This window comes from Trichosurus vulpecula, chromosome 9, assembly GCF_011100635.1.
Source record: "Trichosurus vulpecula isolate mTriVul1 chromosome 9, mTriVul1.pri, whole genome shotgun sequence".
Lineage (NCBI taxonomy): Eukaryota > Metazoa > Chordata > Mammalia > Diprotodontia > Phalangeridae > Trichosurus > Trichosurus vulpecula.
In genome coordinates, this window is record NC_050581.1 from 140390387 (window position 1) to 140416658 (window position 26272).

The 26272-nt window shown below is 37.9% G+C and overlaps 1 protein-coding gene across 12 annotated transcripts in view; it reads left to right on the forward strand.

The window, feature by feature from the left end:
• Window positions 1-26272, forward strand: part of WNK2 (WNK lysine deficient protein kinase 2) — a 226545-nt gene that overhangs the window by 113480 nt on the left and 86793 nt on the right. For all 12 annotated transcript variants that reach the window (XM_036737448.1, XM_036737451.1, XM_036737450.1 and 9 more), the window contains exons 6-8: window positions 10533-10621; window positions 11191-11410; window positions 25790-26081. In XM_036737448.1, coding sequence (XP_036593343.1) covers window positions 10533-10621; window positions 11191-11410; window positions 25790-26081 — 601 coding nt within the window. The remainder of the gene's footprint in view (window positions 1-10532; window positions 10622-11190; window positions 11411-25789; window positions 26082-26272) is intronic.

Sequence of the window (26272 nt, forward strand, 5' to 3'; positions counted from 1 at the left end):
TGCTTTACAACTTATAAAGCTTTCCACCCTCAATAGCCTGGAAATAGGTCAGCAAGGTAGTCCAGGTGTTGTTTTTCCCACTGTAAAAATTAAAATGAAACAAGTACGACAAAAGCAAAGTTGGTAGCCTCCAAAGGTTAGGCAGCAATTGAGCAAGCATGGGGGATTGGAAGGGAGAGGCATTCTAGTCAATAGGGAGCAGTGGAACCAGGCACAGAACACTGGGAAGGTGGGTGGGTGGCAGGTGGTGAAGAGCCTTGAATGTCTAGCAACGGAGTTCACAATTGACTCTAAAAACAGTAGGGACAGCTGTTGGAGTTCTTGAGCTTTGGAAGTAACCTGATTATCGGGTGTCTGTGTGTGTGCATAAGTAAAAGATACTTTGGAGCATAGAGGCAGAAGTAGGCCTCTACAATAGTCTAGGTAAGTAGCAAGTGCCTTCGAAAGGGTAATAAATATTGCATCAGCTCTCTGTTTCCAATTAATTTCACTTTCTCCACTGCCCTGAATATGTAGATCGACTTTTAAGAAAAATTTTTTTTTAAAAAAACCAGTGAATGATAGTCTGATTCTTTATTGAGAACCTATAAATTTAGAAGAGGTCAACAGTATGAGGACATGATGCCCCAAATAAATGTCTTGTCCTTTCACTTCCTCTTAAATTAAGAAAAGACCAAGACTGCTTAAGTGTCATTGTCTTCATCTTAAAACAAGACATTAATATTTTAATCTGTGCCTAGGGAAAACCTTTGGCCTTCTAAGATAAATATTTATGGCTTTATAGAAGGTCCTCTGCATTCATTAGGGTCAAGTTCTAGGGATCACCGAAAATAGTTAAATCCATGCATACAATGTTTTACTTAGATAGTGAGAAACTGCCAAAGAACAAAGGAGAATCTGCTTTCTGTGGATTGTCTACAGACTTGGCTGTATGGTTTGAGTTAAGTCAGAGAGAGTCCTGAAGCAAGTTCAAAACTAGGAACTGGAAAATCTACTAGTATGATTTTTACATTAAAAATCCTTGGGACCCATGTCCTGCCTGAACAATATTTCTTTTATGAAATATTCTCTTGTAGATAATTGTTTTTATCCTGCAAGACTGTAAGAGCTTTGAGGTTAAGAGTTATGTCATATTCATTTTTCCCCTTAGATACTGCTTTGCATATGGTAGGCACCCATTGTTCTTTGGAAGCCTCTTTTGCATCTCTGTCCTTTTTTTTTTCCTTCACTCATTTGATCCTACCATACTCTGTTATAACAAACAGCCTTCTAAATTGGTCTCTTTGCTGATGGTTTCTCCCCTCTCCAATCCATCCTCTTTACAGCTGTCAAAGTAGTGGTATATAATACAAAGAGTGCTAAATACTTGGGTCCAAATTCTAGCTCTTATATTTACTACTGCTGTGACCTAAGCAGCCCATTTAGCCTGTCTTGTTCTTAGTTTCCTCGTTGAAAATGTTGGATAAAATGACCTTGTGGATCATTTCCTTCAAACTCTCTAAATCTACAATCCTGCCCGTCACACTAGACCAAGTTACTCTGTTGCTCAAAACTTGGTGTCTCCCAACGGCTTCTACAGTAAAATGCAGACTCTTTTAGGTGAGGCCAACCACAGTCTATCTCCAACCTACCTTTCCAGTCTTACCTCATGTTACTCTCTTTCTTACATAATAAGTTCCAGAGAAACTGGACTCCTGGCTGCTCTCCAGAGTGCTAATGACTTTCTTGTCTCTGCCTTTAAGAATCCTTATCTTCTTTAAAGTCTTAGTTTAGCTTAGCTTAGGTGCTCCCTTTCCTCGGTAGTCATTTCTGATCCTCCTAGCTGATAGGTCTTTCCTTTCTTAAATAACTATAGAGCACTTTGTACATGTTCTTTAGTCTAATGACATCTTGTATATTATACTTACCTATGGAATTGATGCTCTCCTCTACCTACCTCCCCCAACTAAGTTCCTTGAGGACAATACTATTTCCCTTTTGTCCTTGTATTGTTGGTACCTAGCACTGTGCCATGCAAATGGTAGGCACTTTATATAAATGTTCCATTGAATTGGATTCATTTCCTGTGGGCCACAGGTAGTAGTTACAAAGATCCAGCAGACTGAGTATATCCAAGGCATTTTTAAGAGAATTCTGTTTAGTTCATAATCATTCAGGTGAAAATGCTAAGAGTTTATCTTTAAATGTATATAAGAAAAATAATACTATATAATACTGATATAATTACTTACATTACTAGTAAAATAATTACTTATATAATATTACATAATACTGATTGCTGAATGAGACTTTAATAATTAAAAATACGTAGCTACATGTGGTAACTAACAAAAATTATTTTTAAACACCTTGCATATAGGTAATACATGTCAGATAAAATCCAAAGGACCATATTCCTATATATGTTCATTTTCAGCTTTAGTATGAGTATGTTGAGTAAAACTGTTCTCTCACTTCCCTTTCCTGTTTCTTTCTCTCATTTAATTCAAGAAATATTTCTGAGTATCTGTTGGGGGTGTGGAATTGTTCTAGGTGCCAGAGGTGCTGTCCTTGTTGGCTCCTGTTAGCTGTGGACTTGATAATGGAGTTATCTAAGGAGATCATTGAAAATTTCTAAAAGATTTGTATTGAAAATGGAAGCAATGGCAGGCAACAGAAGACAAATAAGAAAGTGTTAAAGCCTAGGATGAGCTGAGGCTGGCCAGTAAATCAAAAGGGGTCAACGCACGACCCTACAATTCTGGACTGAGCTTTTTCACAGGCTTGTCCTCCATGTCTGGAATTCACTTTGCTGTCCAGCTTCCCTGCCTGCTTTCAAGTTTCAGCTGAAGTCCGTCCTTCTGCAAGAAATCTTTCCCAGTACTTTTTAAACTTAATGCCTTCTTTTTGAGACTACCACCGATTTTTCACCTATATCTTGTGTGAACTTAGTTGTTTGTATATAGTCTCCCCTATTAGACTATGAGCTCCTTGAAATCAAAGCCTGCTTTTTTTACCTTTTTTTTTTGGCCTGTCTTTGTATCCCCTGCACTTAGCAGAATGCCTGGCATGCAGTAGGTGCCTAATGCTATTTGGCTGTTTGATTACCAACATGTACACTATTGTCTTTTCAGTGCCAAGTTTTACACAAGTCAAATGCAGGTCAATTTAATAATTTACTACTTTTGTGAACCTAATGTGAGTATTTATTTGAAATACAGTTGTTTTAGTTGTGGTGTAGGGGGAAAAAAAGAATGTTAGAATGATGAGATTTTATTGTAGCTACAACATTGATTCTTCATGTGGCACTTGGTTGTATCAGAAAGAGGCAAAAGAGGCAAGTTACTTTGTTGTGATTGGGTTTGGAATTGTTAGGGATAAACCTGATCTTTTTGGAATAGTGTTACTTCTCTCCTTCCCCCTGTCACTCCCCCGCCTCCAACCCCTGTCTTATTTTGGTTGCAGTTAGAAAAAATAAAAAATATGATGTTTGTTATTCTTCAGGGGAAAGATGTAGCATAGGAAGATTGAAGTAGTTAGCTCCACTTTCTAATGTCTTTGGGAGGTTTGGTGAGAGAGACTTGTGGTGTATGAACTGTATATATTGCAGGTGTTTTTGTGGGATAGGTGGCCTCATAGAAAGACACCTGTTTGGAGAGGTGCATGCACCCTTGTGTAAGACAGTATGAAAGATGGCTCTGCTTTGATGAAACCTATTTAAAGTGCATTTCTTTTCTTCAAGTGATAAACTCAGGGCAGCAGGAGAAAGTGCATAATTAGAAGCCAGCAGCTACTATTTTTAACCCTAAGATCAACAGAACAGCTGATTCCAGAGGCATGATGGATATTGGATTATCATATGCCACTTGTGAGAACTGTTGCAAATGCTATTTATTTAGCTTATACAAGAAGTCAAGAAAAGGGCAGTGTTGTTTAATCTAATAGGGTTAGTTCCAATATCTTTTAAATCCTTAATGCCTCATACTTTCTGGTAGTATTTTTTAAATAAAAATATTGCTGTCCTAGAGCCCTAAATCGTAATATTTTCCACTTTTTTCCCTCTTTTTGTTTTCCTGGGGCCCTAGGGACCACCATGGGACTCATATCTTCAACTAGTAACATATCAGATGAGAGACCAGCTTTAAAATAGGTCAACTTGTGATCTGTTTGTATATCTGGCAAAAATGCTGCTATCTTTGTACTTAGATCAGTTTCACAGAATTCTGTTTTTAGAATATTAGTGAAAAGGGCTTTTAGAGGTCCATTTCAACCACTCACTTTATTATCTATCTATCCCTTTGTCTACCAATTTATTAATAATAACTAGCATTTATGTAACACCTGCATGTCAGGCATTATGCTAAACACTTTACAAATGTTATCTCATTTGAACCTCACAACAACCCTGGGAAAGTAGATGTTATTTTTATTTCCATCTTACAGTTGGCAAAACTGAAGCAGACAGGTTAAATGACTTGCCCAGGGTCCCACAGCTAGGAAATGTCTGAGACTAGATTTGAACTTGAGTTTTCTGACTGCTGGCCCAGTGTTCTATCCACTGCGCCCCCTAGCTGCCTTTATTCATGTAGCTATGTATGCTTCATATGTATGTTTGTGCGTGTGGATGGATGACTAGTTTGCCCTATCTCATCCAGGATGGAAGTACATGGGATATAAATTTGCATTACTGAGCCACAGGAGAGATCTGACTTCATTTTTTCCTGACCTGAACCAACTTGATCCTCCTTATGCAGTTTTAGGCTCCCCGGCGGCTCACCATATTAACGCTAAACTAAGAAGAGCTTACAACTCAGAACTCCCAAGCTCAAAAGATCCACCAGCTTCAGACTCTCCAATGGCTGGGATTACATATATGTGCCACCATACCCAGCCCCCTCATTTTACAAAGGTGGAAATAGAGGCCCAGAAAGTGAGAGCGCTAAATTAGTTGGAGTGTTGTAATATTTATTTTGTCCCCTTAGTTAAAGAGGAAACAAGCCAAATTCAGACTTAGGCATATGCTAAGCTTTGCCTTAGAGTTCTCTGTCAGTTCTTATTCCACTAGCATGGTTGTTTCTCTTCTATGTTGATTTATTTTTTAACCTGATACGGTTTTAGGAGGGGAAAAAATTTACAAAACTATATTTCTTCTTTAATAATGATGATGAGAGAGAGCTATTGTCTCCCCTCTTTATCCCTTTTACCCCTAAGACTAGTTTGGTATTGCCTAGAGAGACATTTGTCCTCACTGTTGACACTAGATGAAGTCATCATGGTTAATATCCTCTGGAATTTGCTTTCTATGAGATTCCCTCCTGAAAGAGTACTTCCCATCCCTGTCCAAAGGACTTTAAACACTATGTTACATTGATGATCTGACTTACAGAAGGAAAGTAATGATCTAGAAGTGTCCCTGAAAGGTATTTGACTTTGGGGTGAAAATGTCTTCCTCTGACTGACTTTGATAGACTTGGTTTTTCTCAGTGATGCAAGGTTCTAAGACAACTCCAAAAGACTCATGATGGAAAAAGCTATAAACATCCAGAGAAAGAATTATGGAGTCTTAACGCAGATGTAAGCAAACTATTTGCGCTCTCTCTCTCTCTTTTTTTTTTTTTTGCTTTTGTTTTTGTTTCTGTTTTGCTTTTTCTTTCCCATGGTTCACTCCATTGGTTGTAGTTCTTCTTTAAAACTTGACTATTGTGAAAATAGGTTTAGTGTGAAGGTACATGTAGAACCAATATCAGATTGCATGCCCTTTCAGGTGAGGAGGGGGAAGGAGGAGGGGAGAAAATTTGAAACTCAAAAACTTGAGGAACTGAATGTTGTAAACTAAAACTAAATTGATTAATAAAAGAAAAAAGAAAATGTCTTCCTCTTTCCATGAAGGCCAGTAGCTTAAATTTTTCATTTTTAGGAATTAGTAGACAAGGTGTTTCTCAAATGAGTTGCTGTTTCATTGTTCCCATAAAGTTGTCATCTAATACTGTTCAACGATGGCAGGGAAAAGGATGATCATCTATTTATAGAGCAGTTTTACCTATGAGCCAGATGGTCACTTGTCACCATACTGTGAATCAATTCTGGCTTTAGTTTCCTCGTCTTTAAGATAAAAGGGTTGGATTTGGTTACCTCTAAAGTCTCTCTCCCAGCTCCTCCTAATCTCTGATAACAGTGTCTGAAGGGATGGACAGTTTTGTGAAGGAACCTTAAACAGCTTTTTAGAATGTATTTCCACCCTTTAGAAATAAATGCTTATCCAACTATGTTAGCAACTTCTGCCTTTCATGTACACCCTTCCTCCAGAGCACAGAAAAACAAATTTTTAACAAAACAATGATCTTCCAACAGCCAGAACTAATTTTCCTGACTTTGGGGATCACTTGTAAGACAAAACGATTTGAGACATTTTTGACCCCAGGAAAAGAAAACATTCTTCTCAAGGAGGTGTTCTGTGGGAGGACTATTTTTCTCTTTTCTCATCTCACTTGATCCCTCTCTAGTTTTATGTGTTTCATCACTCACTCCTGCTGGATATGTCTTCTGGGACACTGCTCCCTTCTGTATCTCTTCCTACCTGTCTTACCGTTTGTTTTTGGTATTATTTGCCATCTCTTGCTCCCTTAGCATAGGAATCCTCCATAGATCTCTTCTGAGCTCTCTCTTTAATCTTTATTCTTTTCCCCCTTGATGATTTAATTAGCTCAGAAGAGTTTGATTATCATCTCTATGCAGATAACTCCTAAATCTGCTTAAACAACCCTACTCTTTCTCCTGAATTCTAGTCCCACATTATGTATCTTGTAGATCTTGAGCTGTAACATGAGTGAAATGGGCTAGATGATCTCTTAAGTTCCTTTCCAACTAAGTTTGTGATCATCTGCTTGGTGGACATCATTACACTGGATGCATCTCAAATGCAATACATTAAAAATAAAATTAATACACACACACACACACACACAACCTGTTGCCAAATCTGATTGATTCTACCTCTATAGCATCTCTCACTTTTGTCTAGAGTGGTAAGGCTACCACTCTAGTTCAGATTTTCGTTACCTCTTATCTAGTTGTCCCTGCTTCCCTTCTCTTCTCTTCCCTTCCTAAACTAGCCTTCCTACAGATAATAATTAATTTTCCTAAGGGACAAGTCTGAACAATTTACTCCCTTGCTCAAAAACATCCATTGTTACCTCTTACCTCTAAGATAAAATGCAAATTCCTCAGGCTGACATATAAGGCCCTCCCATCTCTGCAATCTAACTTTCTCATTACTATCCATCATATACTCTCAGATTGCTCAAATTGGAATATTAGATTTTCCCAAACTAGACATTACTCTGCCTACTCCATGCATTCCCATAGGTTTTCCAGGCATGCTGTACATTCCATCTATCTCATCTCCAACAATCAGAATATTTTTCATGATTTAGTTCATGTCCTACCTTCTCCCTGAAGCTTTCCCCAATCACCCCATTTTTAGAGTTTGTTTCCTCCTCTAATTACCTTTTATCTACTTCATGATGCCTCTGTTTTCCCCTGCCCCAACCCCACAAGCTACTTAGCTGTGGTTCTTCTTTTTGTATCCTCAGTACCTTCCATGTAGTAGGCAGTTCATCAGTATTCGATAAAATTTAGAAAAATGGCAGCTTTGCAAAGAAGCAGTAAGCATGAATGCATTTCAGGCCAGAAAGAGAGAAGGAATGGATGAAAACGTAGTCAAGTTTAGTGGGCCTGTAACCAACGGTTGGCAAGCCATTTGAACTTCACCTTGAGGCACCAGATAATACAGTACAAATGCATACAATGGGGTGCATTTCTAAGGTTGTTAATGTTTCTAATTTTTGTTTCAATATCATAGGATCACAGATTGAGAGATCCCTAAAGGGCAAGGATAGGTTTTTGCCTTTCCTTGTATTGGCAGTACTCAGAACAGTGCCCAGCACACAGTAAGCAGTTAACAAATGCTTTTTGATCGACTGGAGCTGGAGGGGGAACAACAGGGGCAATCTGGTCTAATCTCTCTCATTTCACAAATAAGAAAAACTGAAATCTAGCTGGCTAAGGCTAAGTTATTTGCCTGAGATGGCTCAGGTAGTGAGCATCAAAAAGCTTTTTATCCAGATCCCCTGACTCCTGAGTCAGTGCTTTCCCCCTTGTACTGTGCTACTTCCATTCCAAGAACATTTCAGGTATTTTCCAGTAAGTTAATAAACACCATAAGTTTGCTGTCTCTAAGCACCAGCTTGCACAGGTGGGTTTGTGTTCACGTTATTATGTATACACATCGTCTCCAGAGCACAATCAGAAATAGGTATACCTGGCAAATGTCTGTCATTAAATGCACCTGGCATAGAGAAGCATTCGTAGAATTCTTTTTTTATCTGGGTTTGCTTTTGAAGATTGACTTCATTCAGTGTAAAGATTTCAGTCTTCTGTCTCCTTTCTATGGATTCTGCTTCTGCAGTAATGATGGCAGAAAAGGGAGGAGAAGGGGCTAAAAATAAAACATTTTAAGAAAGGTTTCTTGAAGGGTATGTTTTTAAAAAGGAAAAACAAGCCTGGTCATATTACTTCCTTCTTACCAGGTGACAAACCAGAAGCTCAGGTTATTTTATTGACTATATTCTGCTTTATATAAACAAACTTTATTTGGCTATCAGAATTAACTAAGTTTTTATTAACACTAACCCAAACATTACATCCTACGTTTTAGGTATAATATGTAGTCTCAAATTCAGAAGGGTAAACAGTGACAGTGTTGCTTCTTGTTGCTAGTGTGATGATGATAAAACATGTGAAAGCAGGTAACTTGCACCTGGCATGAAAGATACACATCAGATTGAATCGGCTCTCATTTTAGAGCTTTAAAATTACCATAGGATATCTTCCAAAAAATGGATCTGGTCAAATTTTGGCTTACATACCACAGCATTGAAGAAGATGAAGCTCCCATGGGATAGAAGTAACAGGGGAGATTTACAAAGTTAGTTGCAGTGACTCCAACAAATTTATTTTAAAGCACCACCAACAAGAAATCAAACTTGACTTGCATCATATTTAAAAAATAACTAATCACAAGCATTCATTAAGTGCTTACTCTGTCTGGCACTGTACCAAGTGGTGGGAGAGGGTACAAAGAAATAGAAAAACAGGGTCCCTTGCGTCAAGGAACTCAGATTTTAAATAAGTTTTTATGTCGGAGAAGTAAGAGGTGACAACTCCATCTTTAAATTGAATTCCCTTTAAAGATGTATTGATGCCATTTGTTTTTTATACCCCAGTCATTTCCTTGTCTACCCACCCTACTTTGTGCTCTCATTTGTAACAAAGAAAGACAACTAAATAAAACCAGTTAACATAGTAGCTGACAACGATGCAGTACAACATTGAGCGCTCCTAGTCCTCATCCTCCCTGCCTTTGCGTCATCATTTTTTCTTGTCCAAGGTTGGTTGGTGAAGGAAACAAGTCGAACTACCATTCAATATTTAGTTTGCATCATTTTAGTCATCAAGTATATTCTTTACTTGCTTCTGCTTACCTCAGTATGAATCAGTTAATACAAAATTTCCCAAGTTTTTGAATTCCTTATGTTTATTATTTCTAATGGCACAGTAATAGTATATTCAAGTGCTACAATTTGTTCATGAATTTGCCAGTTGATGGGCAGTGACTTTTCCCCTAGTTCTTTGCTAACTGAAAAGGTGTTACTATAAATATTTTGGTATATATGGAACCCTCTCTGTCTTTAACTCTTTAACTCTTTAATTTCTGTGCCCAGTGATGAAATCATTAACAGTTTAGTAATTTTTCTCACATAATTCCAAATTGGTTTTCAGGATGTTTGGACTAATTCACAGCTTTACCCCCCAAAAAAGTTGTATTAGTGTGCCCGTCCACAAGCCCTTTCTATTTACTGATAATTTCTTTTGTGAACTTAACTGATGTGTTGAATCTTAGAATTGTTTAAATGTACATTTCTCTTGCTAGTGATTTGAATCATTTTCCCTACATGTGGATTGGTAATTAGCGATACTTTTTTTTTTTTTTGGTAATCTCATTGTATACTTTGACTATTTAATTTTCCTAACACATAACCTTTTGTATTTTGGTTACGTATATATTTGGAACTCATTTTGTGATATATGGTGTAATATGATGGTCTAAAAGTAATATCTTCACAAAATACTTTCCTGTTTTCCCAACAGTTCATACTGAATAAAGTTTATTAAACTATTGTGTTCACTTGCTTCTGGGTCTTATTTAGGTAATATGCTGTGGTAGTCTTTCTATTTCTCAATGACTAGCAAATAATTGTGTTTATTTCTGCTACATAAAAATAGTTTAAGAGCTAGTGAAGCTATGCTGCCTCCTTAATTGCTTGATTTTTTTCGTTGTTTCCCTCGAGATTCTTATGAAATAATTTTTTTGTTATATTTAGGCCTTCAAAGTAACTCATTGATAGTTTTATTGTCACAGCACTATATCTAGAAATTAATGTTTTTCTCAATTTAAAAAATGAAACTTTGGTGCGTTTTTCCTACTTTTGCAGGGTATCAAACCAGCAAGCTTTGAAAAAGTACATGATCCTGAAATTAAGGAGATTATTGGGGAATGTATCTGCAAAAACAAAGAAGAAAGGTTAGTATTCAGCGAAACATAATTGGCTATTTGTATTTCTCAAATTGAAATGATTGAGAGAAAGTTTGATCATTTCTGAGAATAGAAATGGAGAATTTTGAAGGAAAAAAGAATTGGCTAAGACTTAAGGAGGGGATGCCTTGGATATTTTCTGTATTGGCCAGTTTGGCATAGCAGAATTAATAAAATTGTTGTGGGTGGACTAACTGTCATATACTGTTATTAAAGGCGTAAGTCGGTCTGGTTGAATCGTATATTTGCCTAATTTAATGAGGTAAAAATTCAAGAGGGAAAGATATTTTTTGGTAAGTAGTTAGGTACTCAGTGTCAACAAGTACCCCCTCCTTTGAAGTAAGGTGGGGACGGGGCAGTTTGGGAAAAGGTGTTCTGGGAGAAAACTTGTTGCACATATTCATAAAGAAATTCTTTAGGATAAGTGGTTCAGCACTATGGCCAGCTCCAAGACAATTAAAATAAAGAGCACATTTCCTTAAATTTTAGGAAGATTATCAGTTATCTTAAATTGTCTCTATTTATATGCCACTTAAAGATTTGCTTTTGTCCTCCAGATATGAAATTAAAGATTTATTGGGTCATGCCTTTTTCGCGGAAGACACTGGGGTAAGAGTGGAACTTGCAGAAGAAGACCATGGTAGGAAATCCTCTATTGCCTTAAGGCTCTGGGTTGAAGATCCTAAGAAACTGAAAGGAAAACCCAAAGATAATGGAGCAATTGAATTTACTTTTGATTTGGAGAAGGAAACTCCTGATGACGTTGCACAAGAAATGGTAAAAATGAACTTTCTTTGTCTTCCCCCTCCCCCAATAAATGTATAAAGTAGTAAGTAATTCTCAAAGAACAAAAAGAAAAACTGATCACATAAATTTAATATGTTACAGGTGCCTAGTGAACAGAGAGAATATAGCAATTCTAAGTTTAAAAATGTGAACCGTAGTTCAAAAGATAAATGAATTTAATTGAATGAGCTAATAATTTTAATGGGAAGAATTTTTGGATAATTGAGAATAGAAATTAATATAGTAATTACCATTTTTTTTGCTGTGTATTTTGAGTTGGAAATTATATTAGATAAGATTTTTCGAAATGAGACTAAATAAGAGAATAGGACAAGTGCTAGATAGAGGCCACAAAAGAGAAACATTAGGTCATGTATGTAATTTAGAAACTGAGAGAAATAGAGATAGTTTTAAGATATTCATTTGGTTAATTCTAGCTGCCTGTGCTTGTGGAAGCCTATAGTTGCTTATAGAAGCCTATAGTATAACATTTGTGAGCTTTTTGCAAATGTAATTGAACTATTTAAGTTTCTGATATTCATGTTTCTCCCTTCTCCTCCCCTCTCCTTTACTCTCTTCCTCTCATCTTTTTCTTCTTCTCTTCTCCTCTCTGGATTGTGGGATGTGCATGCCTTACTTCCATTCATTTGCTTGATAAATTTGACAGAGCATCAACTATGTGCCAGAAATCATGGTAGTAGTTGTGGGATATGCAAATGTGGATGGAACACAGTCCCTGCCCTTTGTCTAAGGGTGGAGACAAGTCATAAAATAACTCAAATGTAGGGTGGAATGTGATAAGTGTAATATGAGAACAACAAAATGCCTTGGGAATTCACTTCCAGGCTGAATGATTGAATAAAACTTCATGGAAGAAAGTAGCATTTGATTGTAGGTATCAGATAAAGAAGAGGTTTATGCTAGTTTAAAGTGATGAAATAATCAAAAGCTTGGAGACAGGAAGTGACATCTCTGGGTAGAAGATAGGGATGGGAACTGGACCTCGATTTCCTTGATATAGGGACCTCCCTGATGAGGAAAATCCTTCTGCCAGTACATGTTGGCACCTTCTCTGTAACTCAGTGTCTTAGAGTTACCTAGAGCAGTAAGATGTTAAATGGCTTGTCCAGAGACACACAGCCAGAGTTATGTGGGATATTGCAAATAACTCAGTTTAGCTATAGTACATTATTGTACACAGAAGGGAGCATTGCCAAAAAAGGTTGGGGACAATAAGCTGGAGCTGAGTAATGAAGGCCTTCAAGTACCAGACAAAACAGTTTGAATTTTATTCGGAATGCAATGTAGCACTATTTAAAATTAGTTTTGTGGCAGTGTTTGTTTTGACAGAGGAGAAATATAATCCCACTGTTTTTGTGAGGATCATATTGACCTGTCCAATGTGGCCCAAACAAGGAGTGGATAGGATCATAGATTTAAAGCTGGAAATGACTATTCTGTATAACACTCTTGTTTTACAAATGAAGAATCCAAGGGCCAGAAGTATTGTGTCTTGCCTAAGGTCACACAGTTAGTCAATGACAGTGGTAGGAGTAGAGCCCATGTCTCAGCTCCAAATCCATTGCTCCTGTCACTGTAATCTACTACAAGGTAGTTGGAGCTGTGCAGAGTCTGGATCAATTGGTCGTGTCCTGTTAGCTGGGAATTCTGTAGGCTTTTGAGCTAGCATCTCTAACTTGGCCCACTTTATTTTCCTGATGAACTACTACTGCTTCCTTCTCTTAAATAGAATACAGCAAACAGAAGAAATGCAGCATGTATAACATGGTTTTAACCATAATATACTACATAATTTTAACTTATGATGGTAATCACATATCTGCTCAGGGAGGTTAATATGATGGCAACATGTAGGATGAACTGAAGGGGTGAGAGCCTAGAGGAAAGTAGCCTAATTAGGAGCCTGGCGTTAGAGTAAGAGATAATGAGAGCCTATACGAGTAAGAAAAAAAAAAAGTAGAATTGCAAAACACATTTCAGAGGTTGCATCCTCCAAAGAATTTAGAAAATTGTTTGACTTGGAGAATGAGACAATGAAAGAGAAGGTGCCAACAAAGAAGACTGAGTGTTTGAGCCTGAGTTACTAGGAGAGTGATGGCAGCACTGATATACATAGGGAATCCAGAAGGAAGAGCACCTCTGTTGGGAAGGATGGATGGGGAGAGGTGGAGCTTTGTTTTATGTGTCCCCCAATATGTAGAGGTAGAAGGGACCTTAGAGGCCATCACATCCAACTCTTTCTCTCTTTACACATGAGAACTCTAAGGCCTAGGGATATTAAGTAACTTGCCTAGGTTAAGTTTAAGTATCCGAGCCAGAGTTTGATCCTAGGACTTCCTGATTCCAAGTTCAGTGCGCTCTTCACCACAGTATGCTACCTGGTTGAGTGCCGGGTAGAGGTGCAGGTTTGGATCTCAAAGTAGAAGTCTGCGCTTGAGAGAATGATTTGGGGGTCATCTTTACAGAGGTGCATGGTTGAAAGCTTAGGACTAGGTAAAATCATTATAGGATGGGATACAAGGAGAGAGAAGAAAAGAGGACCAAGAAGCTTCTTTTCTTGCTATTTATCTGCTCTCCATTGACTTTTAGCTCAAAGAGCTCTGTGGCAAACGGAGGAACACCTGACCAAATACCACTTTACGTGTGAGAGGAATGCACTTCTAGTTATGCCAGTCAGCTCGACTTATGCCCAGGGAAGCAACCACTTCCTAAGTGGTTGTGTTTGGAGGCCTGCCAAGCAAGTACTTGCCTACATAGATGACAGGTCTCTGTAAAACCCACATCTACCAGGAGCTGTATTCACAAGTTGGAAGGGTTAAGATAAAAATCACAACCATCCTAGGCAGTGCCTTGCAACCTCATTAAAGGCCTAATTCAAAAGATTCTTTCTTTAACTGATTACTGAAGTGCATCCTGACAAGCCCTTTATTTTGGACTTGTTCAGTCTAATGATTTGGAACAATAAACCCTTGTTAATTCAGCTGACACTAATTTGGGATTTGATGTATTCCAAATGCACACTGGAATTGGTTTTCGCTTTTATCTATAGAAATCAGATTTTCTACACAAATTAGTACAGGTACACTTGCCTTTGTTTAATAAATGTGTACTTAGTTGATTTTGCTGTCCACCCCAAAGTAACACCTTCAGTACCTCCTGCATCACTCCCTGTGAAACTTCCCCTAGCTTCTGTTAGCTGTCAGCTCAGTGAGAACACAGAAAAGTGAATATTAGGAAATGAACAGAGTTCATTTAAACATAGATCTGGAATCCATCATTCAGAGAGAAATTCCTTTTCACAGACTAGAGAAGCCAATTTACACCTTACCTTGCTACTTAAACTTGGACTTTGGAGGATAGGATTATTGGGCTGTAATAATAGTTCCTTTATACTGTGTTCCATTTTCCAGAGAAGTATTTCTCAGTTGGCCTCTGGGAAGAAGGGAATGAGCAGCTCTAGGGAAAAGTTTGATATTTGTCTTTGTAACTCTCTCCTCTTCTATGCTCTTCCCCCAAATCTTAGTGTCCTTATGTCCTCCACCATCCAGATACCCATTGTTCTTCATTACTAATGGCCTTCTTTTAGGGAATCCATTAGTGCTGTTTCTTCCCAGGATTCCTGCTTAAAAATGACTTCTTCCTTCCCAATTTTCTCATTCTCACATTAAATCTCTTCTCATTTCTCAGTGCTATTAGTCATAGCCAGGTGGCAGGAAAGGAAAAAAGGCTAATGCTGTTACATTAATTCACAGTAAGATTCACCAAATGTTATGTAGCATCTAAATGCTTAAAGTCAAAGTTTTAAAAGTTAGGAAGAAATATACAATAAGGCTATAAAACTTGGCAGTCTCAATGGATTCCTTTCAGACATAGACAAATCAAACAAAAATAAATGCCTAAGAAACAACTTAAGGACTTGAATAGAATTCTTTGCAAGTTCTTTCTTATGTTCATCTGAAATCTGCCTTTTGTAGTTTCTACCTTAACCCTTCTCTTTGCACTGAAGTGGCATGGGATAATTAATAACTTTTTTGCATAACCTTTCACATATCTGATTATAGCTCTCATCTCTCCTAAGTCTTCTCTTCACATGAATCATTACTCAACCATTCCTTGTATAAGATGGTCTCTACACATTTCTCTTTCCTTGTTACTTTATGTTGTCGTATTTCTACATCTCAGCGTGTGATACCCAGAACCAAACTTATTATTCCCAGGTGCCTTCTGACCAACATGAGTGCTATAGAATGACTGACTTTTGATCTGGACATTTTATTTTAATATTTTAGTAAATTCTCTTGATCTAGACATTATATTTTAATATTTTAATCAATATGGCTTAAAATATTTAGATTTTTTTTAGTAGCTGAGTCATACTGTTGGCTCTCACTGAGCTTGAGGTTAATTAAAACTCCCCGGATCTTTTTTGCGTGAACTGCTGCCAAGACAGATAGGTTTAATCCAGTCCTTGAGTAGATGGGTTTTTTTGTACTTCAGTGAAGGATTTGGAACTAACAAGGATAAATGTAATATTATTGTTTGGGACCTAGCATTTCAACCCATCAAGACAATTTTGCTTCCATCTTCTATAGTAATTACCTTCCCCTCCCAGACTTACAAAAGGCATACTTCTGAAATTTACAGATGCTATATTTCCAGCCAAATTATTGATGAAAATGCTAAGCAGAGTAGGTCCAGGACAAAAGTTCTGAGAGATTTCACTTAGAGATCCCCTTCAATATGGACACACAACCATTAATTACTAATCTTATAAACTATTTTGATTTTTATCTGTCCTCTAGGCGGAATTGCACACTCTTATAATGATGTTATGGAAATTATCATGTTTCTTCACATAGAGAAATACTTCTGTCATTGCCCTTATAATCTTATTACCCTACAAGAAAGTTAATTTTGCATTTAGCAAACTTGAGTCAATATTTTATGATTTTTGACAATTTTAATTATAAATGTGAACATTTTTAAATAAAATTTGTCTATTTCAACCTGTTCATCATGAGAAAATTGAATGTGTGTTTTGCTACTACTTAGTCTTCTCCTACCCTGATTTATACATAATATTAATCTTTCTGGCTTTTCAATTCTCAAAGAATTTTTCATCCTAGAAGGGATCAATCTATACACCTACTGAGGGATCTACTGTTAAGAATGGTTTTACCTCTTCACTTGTCAGTAATGAAGTCAGGTGCTTAATTGATTTATACTTGTTCATTGGTGTAAGTTCAGGGCCTCATCACTAGACTTATGCTTCTTGAGTGGTTCATCCTTAGCCTTGAAATGATATCATAGTTATCAGAAAATCAGTAAATATTTACTAAAGCATCTACTAGGTGCCAGGTACTGTGCTAAGCACCAGGGATACAAAAAGAGGCAAAAGATATTTCCTGCACTCCAGAAGCTTACAATTTAATGAGGAGTTCCTAATCTAAGAGATACTTATAGGATGACCATCTGGGAGGCAACAGAGTACAATGAAAAGAATCCTGAATCTGGAGTCAGAAGACCTGGGTTCAAGTCTTGACTCTGTCCTTTAACTAGAATGCAGATGATTTTAGGTAAGCAATTTAATATCTCTGGTCATCAGTTTCCTTATCTATAAATTGAGGATGTTGGACTACATGGCCTCTAAGGTCCTTTTTAGCTCTAAAATCTATACTCTGAACCTATTATCTTTTAAAAAAATAATTTTATTGATATAATTTGTTTTTATGTTGCCTAAGTTTCTTCTAGTATTCCTCCTCTTTGCCCATCCCAGAGAGCCATCACATTTAATAAAGAACATTTTTAAAGAAAATAAAAACAGGAAAAAGAGAAAAAAGTCAGCATAATTCATCAATACATTGAAAGCGTTTGAAAATATATGCAGTGTTCCACACCCTTTACAGAGATACACTTTCTACCTTTGTGGAAGAATTGAGGGTGGATGTCTTCTCATCTCTTCTTTGAGGCCATTAAACCTCTGATCTCCTAAATAGACCTTCTTGAATTGACCTTGTAGCAAGTATTGAAAATAATGGTAAGCTAGAGATAGTGCAGTGATGACCATGACCTATTTATAAAGGCAATTGGTGTCAGCAGGTCTGTGACATATACCAGACTGAGCCAACAGAGCATCATTTAAACATAGACATGTACACACACACACATGCAGACACATACACATTTCATGTAATTTTTAAATACTGGATAGAAAGAAGGTCTTATGCTTTTGAAAGGGAGAAATTTTCTTGATTATAACAAAGTAAATTCAAGTGTATACAGAAAGATTTATCCATGCATCTGAGTTTGGATTCTCTGGCTTGAAGTCTTGTGGAGTAGAAGATAGATTTGTGTAAAAAAAAAATAACAAGGAGGGTGCAGTAACCCAATTCTGTGAACACTAAGCAGGCTGGTAAGTAGCAAGCAGGGAGTTAGGGCTTCTCATTCCCAGAGAGTGAAGTAGCTCTTTAATTTCAGGCATTTGGGAAGCTAGGTCTCAGTCCAGAGAATGTTGATACCTAAAGCACTGTTAGCAAGATTTCCCTTTAGAAACAGAGGAGGGAAAACTAGAATTGAATTACTGAGTAACTTCATAACAGCCAAAAGTCATAAGAAAGCCTTTTTTTGTTTGTTTTTGCATCTCTTTACTTTTGGCTCTTAAGTGATAGATCACTAGACAAGGGAGAGGTTAGATCATCTTTGTTTATCTTAATAAAGGGGAGAGGAATGTTTACTGCAGAAAAAATCATAATGAGACTGTGGGATAGTGAAAAGGTCACTGGGTCTTGAGTTTAAAAGATTTGGCTTGGAATCTCAGCTCTCCTTTCTACCCATGTGACTGTGAGCATCTCATCTCCCACACCTTCAGGTTTTTTTTATCTATAAACAGCAGGCTTTGGACTAAATTATCCCTAAAATCCTATCCAGCTCTAAGGGCTAGGATACTAAGTAGGAAAGAATGTTCTCACACCTCTGGGAAGCTTCCCTATTAGGACATTACAATAAGCCTAACCAGGGCCATCCATCTGCTGGCCACCAACGGCATTACAAGCATACTGTGCTGCTTTGGAGGAAATCGTTTTACAAGGAACCAGACTTACAAAGGAAGATTAAATGTGACACTCCTCAGTAGTATTCCCAGGAATAGACACATATTAAAAGAGAAGACTTCTTTACCCAAGTATATCTCTGATTGGTGAAAATTTTAGCTGATATAGAAATGATATTCTCAGGGCAAAAGAATCTTCTGGTACCTTACTAGGCATCCAGGGACACCTAGATCCTCTCTAGGTCACAGTACAGTGGAAAGAAAATTGAATTTGAAGTCAAAGGACCCATACTTCAATCCTTCCTCTTCGTATAAAACTTATGTGAATTAGGGTAAGTTACTTAACCTCTCTTGGTCTCAGTTTCATCATCTGTAGAATGATGGGATTAGATTAGGTGACCTTTAAGGTGCCTTCCAGTCCTGAATTTATGATCCTCTGATCTAATATCCTCAAAGCAACTTCCTGTCCTACTCTATTGCCCCTACCTTGTACCAGTGTGATAGGATAAAGTTGTTTTGTTGTTGTTTTAAACACACAAACAGGACACTTTAGGCATATCCTTATTAAATTTCTTCTTGTTGGATCCAGCCCATATCATTTCTGTCTGTCAAGATTTTGCAGGCTTCCGATTGTGCCATATGATGTTTTAGTTAATTCAGCTTCGTGTCGTCCACAGTATGGATAATCATGCCTTCTATGTTTTTATCCAAGTCACTGATGAGCGTTTAGAACAGTATAGGACCCAGGATACAAGCCTGTGAAACTGTTCAAAAAGTCCTTTAGGTTGACGTGGTCTAATAAGCAAAACCCTGTAGGCAAATAAATACATACATACATACATACATACACACACATCACAAACACACACACACACACACACACACACACACACACGCTTCAACTATGAGTCCTCCTAACTATTTCCCACATACTGTTTCATTTTGTCTACAAGAGCAATAGACTTTGTTAAATACTTTGTCAGATGGTATGTGTCTAGCATTCTCCTGGTCTTCCATGCCCTGTAATCCTATCAGATAAGGAACCTGCTAATTTCAGATTCTCCTTGTTGAGAATTGGACATAAAAGCAAGCAGTCTCAATATACCTAAAAGCAGTGACCCAAACAGAATGAAATCTGAGCTCATAGCTTATATATGTGTGTGTATCTATATATACATACATGTGTATGTGTATAGTGTGTGTGTGTGTGTGCATAGTATGTGTATCTGTATATACATACGTGTGTGTATATACATATGTGTGTGGGGTGTGTGTGTGCCCGTACACGCTACATGGCACAGTGGATAGAGTGCTGGACCTAAAGTCAGGAAGATAAAGCTGGCCTCAGACACTTAGTAGCTGTGTGACCCTGGGCAAGTAAGTCACTTAACCCTGTTTATCTCAGTTTCCTCATCTGTAAAAATGAGCTGCAGAAGGAAACCACTCCCGTATCTTTGCCAATAAAACCCCAAATGAGGTCATGAAGAGTCAGATTTAACTGAAAACTACTGTACAACAACAATGTGTGTGTATATATGTGTGTATGTATATATGTATATACAAACACGTATATACAGAGAGTTAAACTAATTTGCTGGGTGGTTGGGATATTTTTATTTTGAGTGACAGATCTTTTTATTTGGTTTGCAATTGAGTTTAAATCTTTTCAGCCTAGACTTAAGGAAACTAGCATTCTCATTTTGTTTTACATTTCAATTTAAGCCCTCTTTTAATGTTACTACTCCTTTTTTTCCTAATTTATACAGCTCATATTTCACTAATAGACTGATTTTTGCCCAAATTTCAGAGAATTAAAAAGATTGACCCTATCTTTTTTCTCTTGGTATCCCTGTCCCTGTCCCTTTCTTTCTCCCTTGTTAGTTGATCTTATCCCTCTCCTATAATGGAAAATATTTTGGTGTAAATAGTGAAGACAGAATCTATCTCCACTCATGTGGCACATGATAGTATGACCCTTCCTCTATATCTCAGGGTGGGGGGGCCTAAGGCATGAAGGGCTGAAACCTTATATTGCCCAAGTGTTTCACCACTCTGAGTGGCTGGCGATTGAGGATTATGGCACAGCTGTGAAGTCATGAAACCACTTATGCAATTTCACATCTTAAAATGTCAGTAACTGATCTGCCAGCATGTTCTGTTTTTCTAATGTTGAGGTCTGGCTCCTCGATCTAGAAGTAGTCTCTCTAGTGGTTGTTAAACAAAGTGGGGTATCTGCTGTGCTTCGAAACAGTGGTCTTCCAACGTCATGGTTTTCAGTTGTATTTTTCAGTGCTTTTTAGTGCCTTGAACATTGGCTGCTCCTAGAGACCTATTAGGAATAAGCCCTAGGCAGTGAAAGAACAGATGAATCCTCAACATTAAATAGTGGCTTACTTTTTTGCAGGCTTTAAAGTTTACAAAGCAATTTCCTTGCAACAAGCCTGTGAGTTAGGTGCTATTACATATTTTCCCATTTGACAGATAAATTGAGTCCCCAAGAGATGAATTGGCTTGCCCATATTTACCCACCTAGTAATTGTTGGCTATGAAAATTTAGTCTGGGTCTCATATCTCCAAATCCCACCATTTTTTTCTTCTATGGCAAAGTGCATTTCTATCTTTTTAAGAGTCCTTAGAAATATCTCACAGAACTCTTCTTTGGAAGGACACCATTTGAAAACTACATGTTTGCAACCTTATGTGGTAATTATTGCAGTGAAAAGAACAATAATCTTGGTATTGAAAGACTTGGGTTCAAGTCCTGCCCCTGACATTAATAGCTATGTGACCATCAGCAAGTCACATAACTACCTTTGAGCATATTACCTCATCTGTAAAGTGGAAGCAATAACACCTGTAGTCCTTTCACAGGGTTGTTGTGAAGATCCACTTAAAGACAAAGCTATGAAAAGTGCTATATCAGTGTCAAGTCAAACGGCAAAGCTACCGCTGCTTTCAGGCTTCATCCATTCTTTTTGTAATTTAAAGATTGAATTTCACTGGCAAATGAACTTTTTCCCTAGGTTTGTTGTCATTAGAAGGTAAAGAGAACTTACTTACCAAGAATTTGTTGAATCTTTCTCTGGATTATTTCCCCCCGTAGTCATCCTCTTTTTTAGCTTGGACTTTGGCACAGGCAAAATATGGGAAAGCAAAGAGTACTGTACCTAAGAGTCCTGGCTACTCAATTTTTTTTTCTGTAGATAAAAAAAGCTTCTTTCTGTGGCATGGCCACAAAATGGGCAAGGGACCAAGTCTAAATTGGTATGTGGTGCTGTTATAGGGTCAGGAATTCAACAGCCTTCTGTTACTCCAATTTCTTTTAGCTTGATTTTGCAAGAGCAGAGCCACTTGATTTTCTATCAGACCTTTTTATATTGGCCGAGAAATATTAGAGTTTTCTAAGCATGGGGAACTTGTCTTCTGGATAGTCCAGACAATGAAAATCCACACTGGGATTTGGGTAACCAACATTCATGTACCAGTCCACATTTAAGTAGCACAGGGCTTTTGTTTGTTCACAAGACTTTTTCTCCACCACAACCTAGTCAAGGAGGTAGTCCAAGTGTTATTTCCCTCATTTTACACAGTGACTTTCCATGATTACACAAACAGTAAGTGGCCTGGGCATTCTAATGCCCGAAGTTTAGTGTTCTTTCTACTTCCCTACCCTGGTTTCTTTTTCATTTCCTCTGTTTAAGTAAAGAGTCATTTGCCATATTGCAAAGTGCATGGCAAGATCTCCCATAGCTGAGTCAAAGCTCCTGGTGAAATTCCCTGTGGTATTCTCATAGCATCAGTTAAATCTAGTGCCATTTGGTCTGAGGTAAAAAAAATACTCTTTGAAAGGAACAACCCCAGGTGGTAAATCCAAGGAAACAGGCAGAGAGGCAGAGAACAGAAAATATGGGACAATTGGCTATAGATTTGACACTGAACAAAGCAATGCAAAATGTTGGATTCCATTGTCAAAGATCTTTAACAATCGTCTTTAAACATCATTAGTCATGCTAGAAAAACCTTAAGCCTCTGTGGGATATCCCTGCTGGGTGAAATTACCATGGACAGAAATGAATGGGCAAACAAGTTGAAGCCAATTCAAATTCATTTTCTTTGCCTGCTGTTTTCTTGCTGGCTGATGTCAGGCATTCAGAGATGAGTAATTTCTTTTATGTTGGTGTATCTTAGAAACAACTTCATTTGGGATGCTAAACTCGCTGTTAGAACTGTGGTAGTTAAGGTCTTGTAGTCCCAGAATCTTAAGTTAGAAGGGGCCCCAGAGATCATCTAGTCCATTCAAATGAGGTAGTAATTGTAAAGTGCGTAGTACAGTGCCTTGCACATAGTAAGCACTATAAATATTCCTGTTGTTATTAGCTTTAAGGTCTTCAAAACACTGAACGTGTTATTCCTCATTTGACCCCCATAGCAACTCTGGGAGGTAGATGCTATAATTATTTACAGATCAGGAAACTGAGGCAAACAGGAGTGAAGCGACTTGCCCAGGGTCACACAGCTAATAAGTTTTCTGAGGCTGAATTTGAACTTGGATCTTCCTGACTCCAGGCTGGGTCCTCTACTCACTGAGCCCCCTTGCTATTTTAGGGTTTTCCTATGAGTTTCCACAGGAGAATCAATTGTGGTAACATAGTAGCTTTGTGAAAGAGGCCATGTAGCATCATCTGGTGTGCAGCCTCATTATGTACAAGCTCCCTCTTTTTCCCAAGTCTTCTCGGCATCCCTTCTTAGTTCTGCCCTCCAGTGTAGCACAGAGATTTGGAGACAGCTACCCTTTCTCCTCTCAGTCCGGTTTTCCAGTGTGTTTTACCTGTTGCCCATGTGAAATGGGTTTCCAAATCTCTTGTTGTCCTGCCTCAGTGCCCTCCTGGACACTCTAGTTTATTACAATTCCTTTTCAAATGATAGCACTTAAGATCAAACCAGCAAAGAGCACAGTGGGGGCTTTGCATCACAGAGACAGCCTGGGGTAGTGAATAGGGTGCTAGATTTTGGTGAATAGAATAGAATCAATCAACCACTGGATATAAAGAAACAAAAATGACACAGCTACTCAAGCAGGGTAGGAGACTGAGGTTCAAATCCTAAGTGCCAGTAGGAAAATTACATAATTTCTCTGAGCCTCAATTTTCTCATATCTAAAATGGGGCAGCTAGGTGGCACAGTGAGTAGAACACTGGCCTGGGTGACAGGAAGACCTGAGTTCAAATTAGGCCTCAGACACTTGGCACACTTACTAGCTGTGTGACCTTGGGCGAGTCACTTAACCCCAATTGCCCTGCCTTCCCCCTCCAAAAAAAATGGGGATGATAATATCTGTAGCCCCTACCTCACCAAATTGTTCTGAGGATCAAATAAAATAATATGTGAGAAGCACTTGGAAAATAGTGAGAATGCTGTAGAAATGATTGTTATCATTGGTGCCAAACATTTATTATATTCAAGGAGTCAGAAAGCTCATTAGCTTTCCTGTTGGCTCAAATTGAGCTTGTGGTCCACTAAATTTTTACCAACTCATTGTTCCCAGAAATTTTAACCTCTACAGATTTTTTTGTTCTGTAGTTGATTTTTTTAAAAACCCCAATGAAAGGCCTTATCCCTGATAAGAATTCATTTCGAAGCTTGACTGACTATCCCATCATTTTAACAGTTCAGTTCCTTCATCACATCTCTCAGCTCAGTAACCCTTCAGAAAGTCGGTTCAGTTAGTTTGTGGTGCATGTGCTAGCTCCTAGTGAGATCTCCAGATTCTTTACTAAATGCATACTAAATAGCTCTTTTGATCCTCCCTTCCAGGATTTTGCAAAGGATCGTCAAAGTTACCTTTTGAAAAATTTGGAAATTTTCCCGGTTCTGGTCTTCTGAGACCTCTCTCCAGTGTGCCATGATTTTTCAAGCTTTATTGATAGTATCTGCAAATTTCTTCAGTCCATTGGGATAAGAAATGAATAAGCAGAAATATAAATTTGTTTTAAAACATATGCATGCTGTCTTGCTATTTCCTCACCCATCTTTGTCAAGAATTCAATATGAATTTGTTCTTTGCCTTCCCATTGGAAGATTCTTCTTTTTGCTTTGGCAGGGGGAAGAGAACAAGCATTTATTAAGCACCTACTGTGTGCCATGCACTGGGCTAAGTGTTTTCCAAATATTTCATTTGGTAATATTTTGAATTTGAATTTTTGAAAGGCTCAATTTATATTGCTCCTTTGTTTCTAAAGCCATTATGGTGTGTACTAATGAACTTAGTTTGGTTTTGTATCTATAGTTTATCATGCTTCAAGGATCTATGCTTTGGGCAGGGGGAGAGGGGGTAGAATATTATAGATACTCCTTTCACCAATGAAGATCACAATCCCTCTGCGTCTTGAAAGGAAGCATAGTATAGCAAATGAAGGCTAGATTTGGAATACAAGACTTAGGTTCAGATCTTGCTTCAAGCACCTTTTTAGTTCTCTGACCCTTGGCAAATCACCTTCAGTTACCCTATCTATAAAATGAGGAAGACAGTAGCACTTGGTGCTCTTTGGATCCCATAAGATCTATAAGGAAAGTCCCTCATCAACCTTAAAGGGCTGTTTAAAAAGCAGTGATAGTTTTTTATCATCATCCTAGTAGATAGTCTCAAATTGTTATGATTTAATAAATTCATCCCTCTGCAACCAATCTGGTGATAAGCTCCTCCAAACTTCTTTTGGCTGGTTCTTACACACAAATAGCTATTCGCTCATACTAGGTATCTGCCCTGCTTGTTAGGACCTATTAGGGTTGGTGCTCTCCAAGAATGCAGGGTTTTTATAATGATGTGTCAGAATGGAATTTGAATGGGGAATCATACATATGATCATAGACTAGAGCCAGAAGGATGTCAATGTAATCCCTTCCTTTGAAGTATGAGTAAACTAAAGACATGAGACTTTAAAGTAACTGCCCTAAGGTCTCTCAGGGATAGTTAGTGGTGGGACCAGGGTCCTCTAATGTCCAGCATCCATGGTCATAGTTGTGAGGAAAGACATACTGATAATTACCTTTAAATGTACCCAATTTTATGTTTTCTTTGTATGTTTCACTTCTTATTCATGATCTCAACTGTGTTCTAGAAAAGGTAGATAGGTTACAATCTCAGTGAATCCTACATCATCTATACTTCAATTCTATTATGTTTCAGGGTAGATGCAGCTGAGTATTAATACACATTGGCTTTTTTGGGAAGGGGGGCAGTTGTGTATGTTTTCCTCTGCTGTGCATGCAATAGACTAACCATCAGTGTGATTTCCTTGCAGATTGAATCAGGATTTTTTCACGAAAGTGATGTCAAGATAGTGGCAAAGTCAATTCGAGACAGAGTGGCATTAATTCAGTGGAGAAGAGAGAGGATCTGGCCTATTGTGCAGTCTGAGGAGCGCCGGGACTCAGAGAGCCTCGATAAATCCAAGTTGCCACAGGCACAACTCCAGGTTCAGGTCACATACCATTCTCATGTTGGCCAGCAGACTCCACTAGAACCTGAGGAGCCCGAAGCTGACCAACATCTCTTTCAGCCGAAGCTTCCCACGAGTGCCACATCAGTGGCATGTAAGTCTATTTCTTTCCTTTTCAATGAAAGTGCAATTATAATATAGTAGAACCATATTCCAGCATGGCTTGTGACAACATGGATTTAGCTATTTATGCTTGCAGTCAAATTGTGTCCTCTGCGACCAATATAGCTATTTAAAAACTATGTTTTGTTTTGTTTTTTGCAAAAGGAAGGAGATAAGAATTTT